We start from the raw sequence: 15,318 nt of genomic DNA on the forward strand, positions 1-15,318 counted from the left end.
CTGTTATAGTAATCTGCCAAACAATGGTAGATAATCAAAAAATAGCTCTTTAGGCTTTTCCTACACAATGAAAAAAGATAACGTACATCACTAGGGGGTGTCGTATACAACACTGAAGCAGAGTGCGCTCTAATAGTACCTAAATTATGAGAAAAATTGAAGGTCGATGACTTATTTTTCCACATTGCTGTCTTGAGAACTACTGCCCGATAGGGTAATTTATGGTCACAACCCCCCAACACTAGCGCTGTTTCTTATACAAATGAAAACAAACAAGACGTGTTGGATACGACACCACCTTGTGGCAGGAGGGTTAATTACTATCTTAATATTTTTAAACTTTATTGACACTAATATTTATCTGAAATTCTAAAATAAATTATAACATACAAAACAATAAGGTGATTTATTTTTTACTTTAATTTGCTCATCTTTTTAATCTATAGTAATAGATGTTTTTAGAATTCTGGATAAACATTGGGCTCTAAAGTAGTAAATAGAATACAAATTATATATTAATTCTAACACACATTAAAATATTTAAATAGAAAATTGGGTCAAAGTATATCTAGGTAACCCTAATGGTGGTGCTCCCGACGGACTCCTCCAGGAGGGGAGCCACAGATCACTGAGTGCCTAATGTCACTAGCTATTGATTCATGGTAGTTCTTGAGCAAAATAAAAAAAAAAAAAAGGAAACATCTACTAAAAATATAGTTAATCTAACCTAACCTAACTGAAGCACCGCCATTGGGGTTACCTAGGTATACTTTAACTGAAAATTGTGTATTTATTGATTTTTAAAAAATAAAAACATCTTGTAGTGTTGACTACCTATTAATTTTTAATTTAATAATTAAAAATGTATATTTGATAGAAGAACAACATGCTGAAATGGTTGATGTTTATCAAAATCTAACTGATGCTGCTACTAGAGATGAACCAAATGATAAATGTTGTGAAAATGAAATGATGACTCAACCAATCAAAGTAATTGATGAGAAGAAAGAAAACTTAATGTGTTTTATGTAAGTGTTAACTTGATATTTGAAATTTTTCAAATTATAAATTGCCCTTTATCAGTAAATTTAGTTAATAAAATCTTTTTAAACTATTAAATAAATATTATAATAAAATTAATAGTTGGGTTTTTGAAATATAGTTTAAAATTTGGTAATATCTTACCATTTATTCCATAAACTTTTTCTTGCTGTTATATTTAATCTTTTATATATTGTATTTTGAATTTTTATATTTAAAGAATTGATGATGAATTTTTAAAACGTTATTTTTCAAGCTCACACTTTTAGTTAAATTTTAATTAATTTTATTATATTATTCTAACAGTTAAAAATATTTTTTATTTTATCCTGTATTTTCTAGACCTATCTAGATTATATAATTTCTACTATTGTTGAATTTTTGTCAAAATTTTAAATGTTTCATTGATAACTTCAAAATATTAATTTTATGTATTAAGTTATAATAATATATCTGTTTAATGATATTGTTATGTTTTAAGTTAATCAATTGGCATTAAGTTAATCATCATGACATTCCAATTGTCCTTTATCCAAATGTCCAAAGATTATAATAACAAATATTATAATCTTCAAACAATAATTGATAAATTTTTTGCCATTTCAAAATAAAGTTTTCTAAAATCATTTTAACAAGAAATATTTTAAGATTATCAGATACTTTTTTTAATCAAAACTTTAGGTATTTAAGTACTTTACTTAATTAAAATTTTTATATAAAAATTTTATTTTTAATTTTAGTCCTCCTGCTGATGAGAAATATTCTCTCAGTTTTCAAGATTATGATGATGATAATGTGAAATTAGCAGCTCTTTCTGCTCACTCAGAATCATTTAATTCTTTTAACATTTCTGAGTCTAAAAAACTAGAAGGAAGTAATACAGAAAAAAGTAAGCTTTTTTTCCCCCTATGATTTTTAAATGTTAATATTTTTTAAAAATTTTCATTTTATATAATGTCATTTTTGTCATTTGAACAATTAAATGATCTGAAAGTGTTATACATCAGTAATATTCCAATTGAGAAATTTTCTCTAAATATTTTGCTTAAAATTTTGTGATGGATTACTTTTTAAATATAAATTATATAAATATATTTAATGTGTGTGTATGTACAAGGTATGTCTGAAAAGTTTGGTGAATGGTTTCATAGTTGAATAACTGTGCTGGTTAGGATGTTGCACTCATGCAGACATAGTGAGAGACTTGCCAACTAGTGCCCCCTAGCATCGAAATCATGACAGTTAAATGGAAGTGCGCGCAACAAACAATGCAACACAGTCAGTGTGAGGAGGAGTGTCAGTGCGAATTGGAGCAATGCACGAACATCAACTTTTGCTTCAAATTAGGCAAAATGGCAACAAAGACACACAAAATGTTAGTGAAAGTGTAGTGTGTGGAAGCAGTGAGTAAAAAGTGTGTTTTTGAATGGTTTAAACATTTCAGAGATGGAAAGGAAGATGTCGACGATGAGCCGTGTTCTGGTCAATCGTCAACAAGCACAACTCCAGACAACATCGAACGAGTGTGACAGATGCTTGCGGATGATTGGCACCTGTCTTTGAGAATGATAGCAGAAGATTTGAAGATAAGGAAGAACAGAGAGGAGTCCGGCAGGGCTGCATTCTTTTGCCCCTGTTGTTTAATCTGTACTCAGACAAAATCTTCAAAAATGCGTTAGAAAACTCAAGTTATGGGATTAAAATTAACGGCATAATTCTTAATGTCATTATATATGCTGATGATACACTAATCATATGCGACAGCCTTGAAGGCTTACAGATACTACTAAACAAAATTAACTCAGCAGGAATTGATGCCGGTCTCAAAATAAATGCAAACAAAACTACATTTATGATCTTTAGTCAGACCCCACACAGAGAGGCACAACTTGTTCTTGATAAAAAAAAATTTGAACGGGTCAAACAGTTTAAGTACTTGGGAAGCATAATTACAGAAAATCTAGATTCAGAGAAAGAAATTAAATGCAGGATAGCAGCAGCTAGAACATCCTTCCAAAAATGAAAACCCTGCTCTGCAACGACAATTTAAATTTGAATTTGTGGCAATGCATGGCCGAATGTTATATTTGGTCAGTTCTCCTCTATGGTGTGGAAAGCTGGACATTAAAAAGGAATACAGAAAGAAAACTAGAGGCATTTGAGATGTGGATTCACAGAAGGATGCTAAGAGTTCCCATGGACAGATTGAGTGACCAACAACGAAGTTCTAAGAACAAACAGAAAATTGCTGTCAACAATCAAATGCAGAAAGATTGCATACTTGGGACTTGGGACATATCACTAGAGGAGAAAAATACAAAATCCCACAACTAATCCTCAATGGAAAGATTAAGGGAAAGCGTAAACGAGGCCGAAAACATTTATCATGGATGGACAGTATTAAAAAATGGACAGGCATACAAAACATTGGGGAGGTAATGAGAACAGCTGAAGATAGGAACTCCCTCTCCTTGGTGATCACCAATGTCCGAGAGACCGGGCGTGGCATGTGAAGAAGAAGAACAGTGTGTACACCATAGCAATTTTTACAGGCCAAAAATTATAGTATACGTAAGGCTGAAATGGCACTGGGTTCTATGTGGCCCATTTTTTTAAGAGATAAAATTAATACTACTCATATAAAATTATTTCAATGATTTTATCTGTATTGTGTTATGCTGCTCCTGTATGGGCAATTACATATTATGATAAAATAAAATTGTTCTTGCTTTATGTCTTTGAAAAATTTTCATGTTATATAGTAAAATTCCAGCTTGCATGTTGCGTTTTGAGTTTGGTGTTTCTAGAATATCGACAATTGTAATAAAAGGAATAATTTCATTTTGGGTTAGACTTGAAATCGAAGGATAAAAGTTACATTAAATTAGCATATAACAAACTATAAATTAAGTTAGAAAATGTTCAGTTATACATATAATTAGACGATGGTGCTGTTACCTGTTAGCTTGACATGGTTTCTCCTTTTTATGGTTGTTTCAAGATCTTCATTTGATTGAAAGCTATCAAATGTTAATTCTAAAAGTGTTGTGAACAATGCATACAAGAATGGTCTCTGCTGGAAAAGAATAAGCATTTCTATTACAGTGTAGTATTAAAAAAAACTTGTGCGCGCTGATTACTTGTTTATGGACGTAAATTATTATGTAAAACGATCAATTCTTCAACTAAGATGGTGGTCAAAATTAAATTTTGATGTATAGTAGACTAATAATAAATCCTGATAGAATTTGTAGTAGTAATTGTAACATGCAAGTGTATGAAACTTGGGAACATGTATTTTTCTATTGTGTGACATTTGAAAGAAGTAGGAAAAAGTATTTGACAAGGTTTAAGTCTTGAAAAGATATAATTAGTTTTTTTGTGTTTTTCAAGAACTGATTATTACTGTGTATTTTATTTTGTGTTATGTACTAAATTGTTACATTAATTTGTTAAATATTATTAACTAACTTTTAAATTATAGTTTAATCCCATGTTCTAACTAACCTTTAACTAAGGTTCATGCAGTAAAGAAATTTTTATTATAAACTGTTAAATTTTTTTATGCTTTTAATTATTACCAATGTTAATGAATGATGATATATTAAATAACAGAATTTATATTTAATTATAGTTTCATTAATCTTCTGATTTATATTGATTCTACATCAAAATTAGATATTCACTCATACAAATATGTTTAATTAATTGGAGATCTGTTAAACATCATCTCCAATTAAAACTTCTTAACATAAATTAAAATAAAATTGGATTTCATAGTTAAATTTTGCTTTTTTATCAGAAATTGATATTAAATTATAAAAAGTCTAAAGATACTTCTGAAAAGCTAAGAATAAAATTAGAGTTAACTTATTTGAGATATAAATCTTATTGTTTTACAAATAGAAAAATTATAATATTGATAGATTTTTACATAGTGAAAATGTGATTATGAAATATTTTAGATGCTTAGTTGCTTTCTATTTATGTATATAGATAATGGAATCCCATTTATCTATCTTAAATAGGACCAGGACTGATTTGGATGACTGAAAATCCAGATAATCCAGAAAAATTGTTAATGACATAAATAACACAGTTTACAAACTTTTCATTTTACATTTCTATAGTCTTCTCCAACATAACAACCAGTTTGTTTGTTTGTTTGTTTGTTTTTTTAGATGTAATTTTTGTAGTGTTTACTTCATTTCAAAAATGTTTGAAGATGAGTGAAACTCAGCAAAACAATAGAGGCTTTAAGATGTTGAGTTAATTATAACTTGCAGGGTTACAAACATAAACTTATTAATTTACACACTGACTGTCTTAAGAAGTACAGCATTTTTTATTTAACAGGAAAGTAGCAATTTTTTTAAATCGAAAATTTTAAAAGATTAGAAAAGGTTCAACAAAATATTAAGTAAATTCAAAGAACACTTCCTCCAATTGCATAACAATGAACATCATATACTCATTCATAGGAAACATATCTATCCTTGTTACACTCGGGCAAGAATGTAATTAGGAGTTCTTAGATTTTTGGAACACCTATAAATGCAAAAAATCAATCTGAAACAGGTATTGTGTTTTATAATCCAGATTAATGGAATGTTCCAGTCTGTGTGTGTGAAATGCTAATAATTGTTCAAGATAGAAAGATAATGCAATATAACCATACATAAGATGTCAAATATTTAAATGATTATAACAATCTAAAAATGTCTGATACTTATATGAGCTGTTGTCTGATACTTATATGAGCTTATATTGTAAATCTTGAATATAATTGTTGTTATTTTTACATTTTTTGCATAACTAATTTTATATATCATTACATTAAAGCTATGATTTAATATAACAATATATATATAAATATATTCTACAATGTTTGTTTAAATTTAAAGTTTAAAGGGAATTTTTAAAAAAATTTATATTATCAATTTTTATACTTTTCATTTTGTGGAGTTAATCAATTTGGCAAGTGAATGGCTCATATATATATTTTTAATTGCAGATCCTAATAATAATAATAATAACGATGATATATCAAATACATATCAAAGATTTGATAATCCCAATGAAGAGATTGCAAATTTATCTACATCATTACATACAAAAGAAGTTACAAATATGATACGAGGAGTTTGGTATAAAACACTTAGTCATTTATCTATTGAAGATAATACAGAAAATTTGGTCAATAAAATTAATGGTAAGTTTATTATTGATGATAACATATTTGAATTAGTTTTTTAATTTTATTTTTAATAAATTTATTCTACAGCAGAAAATCAACAAAATGGAAATTTTGTTTTTTATCAAGATCCATCAGTGATTATTTCACAAAGTACCCTTCATGCAGATAATCCAATTGAAATGATTGATCTCAATGAGGAGAAGAAAGAAAACATGTAGGTTTTTACAAATTATTTTTAGCAAACAATTATCAAGAATGAATAAATTATTCCATTTGTATTTTTTATATAACACACACGTTTTAATTTTACATTATACAGCATTAAATTGATATAGATAAGTTAAAAGATTTTATTTAATTTCAAAAATAGTAAATGCAGTGGATCTCTATTTAACAGAGAAAAATTTATCTTACAGGAAAAATTTAAAAATATTTTTATTCATGAATAGAACATGCTAAAAATGTGAGGACATGTAAGCACCCTAGTTGCACCTTAATTCCTCCATTCTAATAAATTAATAAAACAATGTAAACAGATAGGCAAACTGTTATGGGTGAATTCAAACTAATTTGAATTATAGTCAAGAAAAGGTACACACCTTTTCAATTTAAATGGTATGAGTCCCAAAGATCAGTAAACATCTCCAGTTGGGATCAGACTATGATATCAAATTAAAATGTCAGTGTCGACCTTCCTATGCCTGAGATGGTTTTGAATTTCCCCTGGAAACAAGTGTGACCAATCAGGATGTGAGGATGGGTTCAAAACCAATCAGATTTTTTATCAACAGTCAAATTTTTTAAACTTTCATGTCTTAAAAACACGTGGAATTTTTCAGTCACTGACATCTAACCTTGTGGCAAGTGTTTTTCTTCTCCACACTTTGCTGAATATTTGGATTTTCTGTTCTATTACTTTTTCCCAGTCATCAACATGTGGCTGTGACTTTCCTCATTCCTTGGACTGTTGTCGTCATCTTTGGAGCACCAAACTGGCTTCAACTTTTATCAGTGGGACCATTATTGAGGAAAGAAATAACAAAATAATCCAAAACAAATTTCACTGATGAATTGTAATATAAATTGGGTGGCAACAAATTTGAGGTTATGTGAATATATAATTTTGCTCAAATAAACAGCATTGATAGGAAAAACAAGTTATTCCTTCTTCCTGAACATCCCTTGCATTGGTGACCTTTCTGACCATATTGTCTAGACCAGGTTGCAAATTTTGATCCCAATGCTTTACATCTTCGTAGTAGATGTGAAGCATTGTCATGTGATCCTCACAAAAGCTTGAAACAATGAGCCAAAACACATTTGATTTAATGGACTTCCAGTAATATCAGACATCCTTTCTCCAATTAATCCATTAAATTAAGAGTTTACTATATTAGAAAATTACAGCATTTTTATTTGCTTGCTTATTACTTGCTTTTCTTAAAATTTTTAAAAATGTTTTTGGTTGATAAAAATTTGTTTATTTATTAAAAAGTTGTGAAGACATTCTCTGAATTAAATACCAACTAGGGTTTCTCATTTCCCGGTCTTTTGCTTGTCCCGGGATCCCGGGATAAAAGTGAACTGTTTCCCGGGATCCCGGGATAGAATTAATTATTTTTAAGGTATACAAAATATCTTGAAATCAAATGATATAATTATTTTCCATTTTTTAAAGTAATTTTAAAGTTCTGTAACCTCCAAAATCATATTAATAATGCTGTGTAAGGTCTATAGGCCTATAATAAAAATTACCTTTAAATAACGTAGAAATTTTCACAAATAGAAAAAAATTAATTAAAGTTTGCTGGAAACTGCATACAACAACAACAAAAAAAATGTTTTGAATTGAGTTAAAAATTAAAAAAATGAACTTCTAATTTAGAAGGTAATTTTCGTTTTTTAAATAAAATATAATACAAAATATTGCAAACTTTTATAAGATTTTAAAAAGCAAAGATGGTCAATACTCCGATAACTCACTCTAATTCTTATTTTAGTAATGAAAAGTCTTGCCACCGAGAATGCCCTTTCCGATTCAATTGATGTGATTGGAATAGTGTTTAATGCATTTAAGAGAAGACAGATATTATGTGTTTTTTCACCTGTAGCCTGGAAGCTTTCGAGTTCGTTTTCGAGATTGTAGTACTTCTTTCGCTCTCTAGTATTCTTGATTTGTCTACCTTGGCTGCTTTAATAGCGGCATCAAGCTTAGAGCTCGATAATTCGGCAATTCATTTGGCTTTAATAATCAGGTTTATGAAGAAAAACTTCATACTTGCAGACTTTGTACTCGTTTGTATCCTTGCCCAATTTGCACAATCTGGCGTCAGGCATTTATTGAAGCTACTGGGCATGGTTAAAACTCAAGACAGCGTAAGCACAATTATTCCAGATATTACAGGTTCCGACAAGTAAAGAATTTTTATAGTCCTGCCACAAATAAGCTATATATTGATTATTGACCATTTGTGACATGCTATAACGAGCAAAAATTAAAAAAAAACTAATAGGTAGGTTTAAAATTAATAAATACAAATGTATTCTGACAGTGAATGAGTTAATTATGCTTTCTATTTGCAAAATTCCTCAACCTTAACACAAAATAAGAAAAAAAGTGAATTTTTAAGAAATTTGCAGGATTTCCCGGGATAAGAAAAATTTCCCGGGATATTTCCCGGGTTAAAAAAACAACCGGAATCCCGTTTGAGAAACCCTAATACCAACATACAAAATGACTGTGATTTATGCTTTAGTTGTATTATGAAATAATTAGTCTTATGTTTATAAATAAAGTTTTACAGAGTTTAAAAGCAGTTATTCCAAAAAAAAAATCCAAATTTCTTATTTTATAGAAGTCTTTTCTATAAAAATTGATAAACACTTCAGATATTTGCTTGTTTTCAGATCAAATACTAACTTGAAACTTTTAAATGATGACCCCCAGAGGAAGAATGATCCCTGTCAGTAAATTCTAATTTTGAAATACTGTGTAAAAATTTATTACTTATTTCCCATGTTTGTTTGTTTGTTCTTTTAATACCTGAAATGTAAGAAATTCATGCAATGCCAAATTTTGCCCTAACACCTGAATTTTAATTTTTTCTTGAAATTTCAAACCACAAACTTGGGACAGTATGTATTGTACACAGGGATGTGGAGTTTTGGTATTTTAGCCGGAGTCAGAGTCGTCAAAAAATCTGCTGAACTCTGACTCCTTTTTACTTCCCAACTTGCTATGTATATAAAACAGAAAAGTATTGGAATCATGTCATATTTGACCCTCCAGGTTTTTTTGCAAATCTACACATTTGAAGACCTCTCGAACCCCTCAAAAAGTCAATAAAAATTCAGAGGAAAAATTCACATGCATGTATGTGTTGGTGTCTAATTTGTTTAACTTTTTTATTTTCTATTCTGAGATATTAAACAATATCTCAGAATGGGTAAAGTTTAAGAAATGAAATGTGACACTGTAGCTTGCGTATAAAGGGGCATTAATACTATTAAATTTTGGTTCTTAATTAAAGGTCGACAGAGTGAAGACATAAAAGTGGTCATGTGTCATATCTCTTAATGAATATTTTACTCATTATTAGCGTTCAAAATTAAAAAAATAAAATAAAATAAAACTCATCTCTACCCTCAAAGTAAGCTTTTTTGGCATTTTATAATAGTACAGTAAAACCTGTTAAGATGTTAGAATGTATATGGGGACATGATTTAGTTCAACTACTTTGACGCTTAATAACTAATTCCTGTGTTAAACCATCTGACTCCACTCTGACCACAGAAATTATTAAGCTTCAAACAGGGTGATCAAAATCATGCCCCCCACACACAGTCTAACATCCACACATATAGAAAAAAACCTCAAATCTTTTGCATATCTTGAAATTTCAAGGTGTCCTGAGTCCAAAAATGTAAAAATTTGGAAAGGATCATTTTTTTGACCAATAGCTACACCTTCCCTCTGTTATATATAACAGACAGAAAAGTAAAAGTTATCAAATACATATTTGTATATTACTTGGAGGAGTCTTTTAGCTTTGGAATAAAAAGTTTCTACGTTTTATCTTTATTAGAACTCTATTTATTGAATCTTTTATTCTGAGGTCACGTGATGACATCAGAATTTCCGTGTCTCTTTCGGTAACAAGTCTGCCCCTAGTCGGAGTCGCATGGTAAGGAAGAGTTGGAGTTGGTAGATTTTTACACGACTCCACAGCCCTGATTGTACATCAAATTTGGTTGATATTTGCTCAATAATTCTTTCTATTACCATATTTTCATGGATTGTCCAGCATGTGGGTCTATTCAGGGGAGACCATGAAATCATACTGTATATGGTATATCGTAAAAACTGGGATGCTGGTTTAAGTGAGGTTATACATCCTTCTCTAGCAGGTGCATTTAAAAAAGTTATATTGTGTAAAAGCAAGTGAGTTTTTATTCTAAAACTGTGAAACTGTCTGCACTACATAAAAAAACTAAATCAATCCTCAATAGTAGTTTTTGTCATCCAAGCTTTTCTATTGGATCTCCGATGAACAGGGAGAAAATTTTTATCCACACCTGTAAGCAGATAAGATTTTTGTGAATGATAATGTTAGGACCCGAACAGGGGTTGACTGAGAGGTCTGAATGAAGGATATCGATCGGAAATTTAAAGTGCTCCTTTTCAGACGCGAATGGAAAGGATTAGCTGTCTTGATTGAATTTTTTTTTTTTTTTTTTTTTTGTAAATTCCTTAAACAATGGAAACGGATAAATTCGAGGAAAACTTGACGAGAGAGAGGAATCATATTCAGTCACGACACTTACCTCTCCCGCGCCCTCCATCGAGTTTCAAATTGTCACCAGGTGTCAGTGAGAGACCAATGGAGAAGAGACTAGGGGTGAAAACTCTATAAAACTGTGTGATTCAAGTTACAAAGGTTCTTGGATGCGCAGTCTTTCTTCTCCTGGACGTGCATGCTCCAGATCTTTGGAAAAGAAAAGACATTTCAGAACTTGTGGAAACATCGTTCTCTGGGTGCCTCTTAGCGATCTACAGATTCGTCAGTTTGTATAGGAGAAGCCACCAAAAGCTGTGATAAATGTCCCAGAGCCTATGGAGTATTTCACTGTCAGCGTCCATCCACAAGTAACGAAGACAGAAGTTTTTGGACTTTGTCCACGCAATTTGTGGTGCTACCTTGTCAATCACTGAATTTGTAAGGAAATTTCTATGTTTAATAAATGGTTTACGATGGAAACCTGTCTCAGTGAATCCTAACACTCCCACATGATGGAGTTGACCGCTCGGCTGTCGGAAGACTTCTCACCCCAATCGGATAACCTTACAATAAATAAAAAGAGGTTTCATCTTGTAATCTCCAGAAGCATTGCCACATAGTAAAAGTAATACATGCTCCTTTGAAACCTTATAGCCAGGCTGTGATTTTTCATTTTTTGCTAAAAATGTTTTATTGGGTTTTATATCGATTTTGTTTTTGACACTGTTGTACATAAAACACGTAGTTAATTAACAATTAACTTTATTCCCTCTCGATACAACCGACTGGGGTGACGACTACGCAAGAACTCTCTCAGACATTCGAAAGGTATGTTGGAATTTTCACCTTTGACCTGACACTCAGATCAAGTTACAACAGATAAGTTACATTACAACAGTGGGCATGTCTTTTCCATAATAAGCCTGTTTTGTTGGCATTAAATAAAAGATTATCTGTATAATTTCATTCAATAATTTGTTGCAATTCATCAGGAAAACTAGCTGCTGCTTTTTCATCTGCACTTGCAATTTCACCTTGTACACAAACATTATGAATGCCCGATTGCTTTTTAAACCAATCAAACCACCCTGAACTTGCACAGAATGTTTCAACTACTGATACCAAATCATTTTTGCTTCCTAATTGTTTCGTTTTTAAAGTTGCAAACAAATTCAATGCTTTTGTTTTTTTAGTTATTTAACTAAGAGGAATTCTCTTTTAGTTAAAATCACTTATCCACACTGACAATAGCATTTTCATTTCAATCATAAGATGTCTTCTGTTTCTTGTAGTTTCGATCTCAGATGAGGTCAATGCACATTATCCTAGCTTCTTATAGTTTTCAGCATGATCTAAAATATGGCAAATATTTGATTTTTGTTTAGACCAGGGGTGTCCAGCCCACAGACCGCAAAGCAACTTCCAATGCGGCCCAATAAACGTGTGAACAAAACCGACATATGTTTTAATTTTTTTATTATTTATTTATTTCAACAGCATAAACTCAAAAAAGAAGATTCACAAAGTCGTAAACGTTTATTCATATTTTATTTTTGAATGGAAATGAAATATTTTTATGTACTTGGAGATGTGTGAATGAGGAAGGATTACCAAATAAAGCTGGAGTTGTGACTCAAAGGATTATAGACCCAAATTTGATGAAAGGAGAGAAAGGTCAAAAGATAAAAAGTAGTGAGAAAGGTTAAAGATCTTCTGTTATGCAAATATTGACCCTAATTTTCCAACCTTTCTCACTTCTTTATCTTTTGTCCTTTCTCTCCTTTCCCCGCATTTGGCTCTATAATCCTTTTGAGTCACAACTCCAGCTTTATTTGGCATTCCTTCCAGCATTGTAAGATTTGGCTAAATTGTGCCAAATGTGGCTACTATTTTTTAATTTGACATAAAAAATATCATTTGGCTCTTTGGTTACTTTTTGGGCTACATAATATTTATAAATATATTAGTTGAATAAAAATGCACTTTAAAATGGTGTTTCATTGCTTTTTATTAATTAGAGACTCAAATAAAACAAATATTTGTGTTTTTCAAATAAATTTCCGTTTGTCTTTTTTATAATAAATGAATTTATCTATTTTTAAGTAAAAATTAAAAGTATCTGTAGAAGTAATTTTTTAAAATATCCTTTTTCGTGATAAAGTTTTAATACCATATATTCCGGTGTATAAGANTCTAAGTAGAAATTAAAAGTATCTGTAGAAGTAATTTTTTAAAATATCCTTTTTCGTGATAAAGTTTTAATACCATATATTCCGGTGTATAAGACGACTTTTTAACCCAGGAAAATCTTCTCAAAAGTCAGGGATCATCTTATAGGGCAGGTGCTGCAGTCAGCCAGGACACCCGGGGTATGGATAGAGATAGAGCGGTGCTGTGTCCAGAAAAACACACATCTATCACCCATCCGGCCCGCCCTTGTATGTATCCTATTACTGTACCTCTTTCTCTGCCTCTCAGATTTTACTTCTGAGGACTGCAGTAAAGTGGCAAAGGCATGCATGTGCGAGATCTGAGAGGCAGAGAAGGAGGTATGATAATAGGATACAAGGGCGGGCTGGTATAAAAATGTCCAACAGTCAAGTATATCCCAAACTCTATATTTTAACTGTAAAAGTCGGGGGTCGTCTTATACGCCGGAATATATGGTACTTATTATTATAATCTACACGTGTTAATCCTTAAATATACTTGTATATTGGGCCACAAGTACATATTATATATACTTGTGGCCTAAAACTTATTGACTTTTTTTAATGCGTCCCAGAGAAGCAAAAAGGTTGGACACCCCTGGTTTAGACCATACTCTCTTCCAATTTTGGCTTTGGTTATGCCTGCTTCATACTTATTATATGCAACTTATTTTTTAAACTGATCACTTTACATTTCTTCTTGATAGATGTAGACTTGATATCATCCTTGTTTCTTTTGGCATTCATTGTAGGGATAAATAAGAAGAGAAATAAATATCCACATGTACTTCAGTCAAAGGTCCATATGCAATACCTGTTCAGTCAAAATGTATCAACTAAAATGTGTGTGACTACAGAACAAATGATTTTCCTGAACTGAATGGATAAAAAGACCATCATTTTTTGACAAAACTACAGATAAATAATTTCATGTAAATGTTTGGCTACATTTTCACTGCAGTTTTTGTCCCAGTATTGCCACTAGTATGATACAAATTATGGTGTGCTGTTGCTAAAATTATCAGATTTTACTTAAAATTATGTCAGAATTTTTTCTTGTGACTGGGAATAAAAAACATTGATTCACATTGTAAAGACACAATGATTTATTGAAAAATAAAGATGTAATAAAAAATAATTCAAAATCTGTATAATACTAATATATGTCCTTTAAGCAATCACTTTCTACACTAGCATTTGTATATAGTGCAGAGAAATTTTTCCCCATAGGACACACTGCAAACATAGCTGAAAGTAATTCTTCATCCTTACTGAATCTTTAAAAATAAGGGAAAGCATTCAGACAAAATGTAGTTGTGTAGATGTAAAGAATTTCTAACATCTTGACCAACTATTTTGACTGAATGGATAAAACATTTGATAAGCCACTGCATGTAGACAGACTTTAACATAGATTGCACCATCAAATATTAGTAATATGACTTTACAGCTATATAGCACTAGTTAGATTTCAATTTTTCCTCTACCTTGTTATAAAAATCAAGGAAGTTGAATTAAATAACCTGGATAAAAGATAAATTTTTTATTTCAATTTTGCATTGTACTTTTTATTCAGAATCAGAATAAGTTTATTGTTTAACGGGAATTACTTCCCTATTACAAGGGGTTGTAGTTTCATGTGTCCATATTTATCTTTACTAAAACAATATTTTTCCATTAATTGTTTAATTTGCACTTATTACTCGCGTACATATTCACATATTCTTTAATTTAATTTATTTTGTTGTTATAAGTTTCTATTATTTTACAAAAATAATTATAAATATTGTATAATTTTTTTTTACACATATTGTTAAAATTTTTTAACAATTATATTATCGAGTTGCATTTATAAGTGCTATTTATATCATAATGTTCACGAAGTTCCTTTAACTTTGGACATGTTAATATCAAATGGTAAGGTGTCAAAACGTCAGCATTACATAAAAAACATTTAGTTAGTAAACTTATTTAGGCCTAAGTATTGTTAACATACAGCAAATATTTGTTTAGACGAAGTTGCATTATAAACCGTTTTATGTTCAAGTTTACCAATTGTCATATATATGATTGCATTGAAGGTATTTCAAAT

The 15,318-nt window shown here is 30.4% G+C and overlaps 1 protein-coding gene across 1 annotated transcript in view; it reads left to right on the plus strand.

Moving 5' to 3' along the window:
• LOC111625258 (mitotic checkpoint serine/threonine-protein kinase BUB1 beta-like) overlaps positions 1–15,318 on the plus strand; it is a 77,804-nt gene that overhangs the window by 56,946 nt on the left and 5,540 nt on the right. The window contains exons 13-16 of the mRNA XM_023368362.1: positions 878–1,028; positions 1,782–1,930; positions 6,056–6,253; positions 6,326–6,452. Coding sequence (XP_023224130.1) covers positions 878–1,028; positions 1,782–1,930; positions 6,056–6,253; positions 6,326–6,452 — 625 coding nt within the window. The remainder of the gene's footprint in view (positions 1–877; positions 1,029–1,781; positions 1,931–6,055; positions 6,254–6,325; positions 6,453–15,318) is intronic.

The sequence above is a fragment of the Centruroides sculpturatus genome, unplaced genomic scaffold (genome assembly GCF_000671375.1).
Source record: "Centruroides sculpturatus isolate CEXI.00-Female unplaced genomic scaffold, Cexi_2.0 scaffold393, whole genome shotgun sequence".
NCBI classification, from domain to species: Eukaryota; Metazoa; Arthropoda; class Arachnida; order Scorpiones; family Buthidae; genus Centruroides; species Centruroides sculpturatus.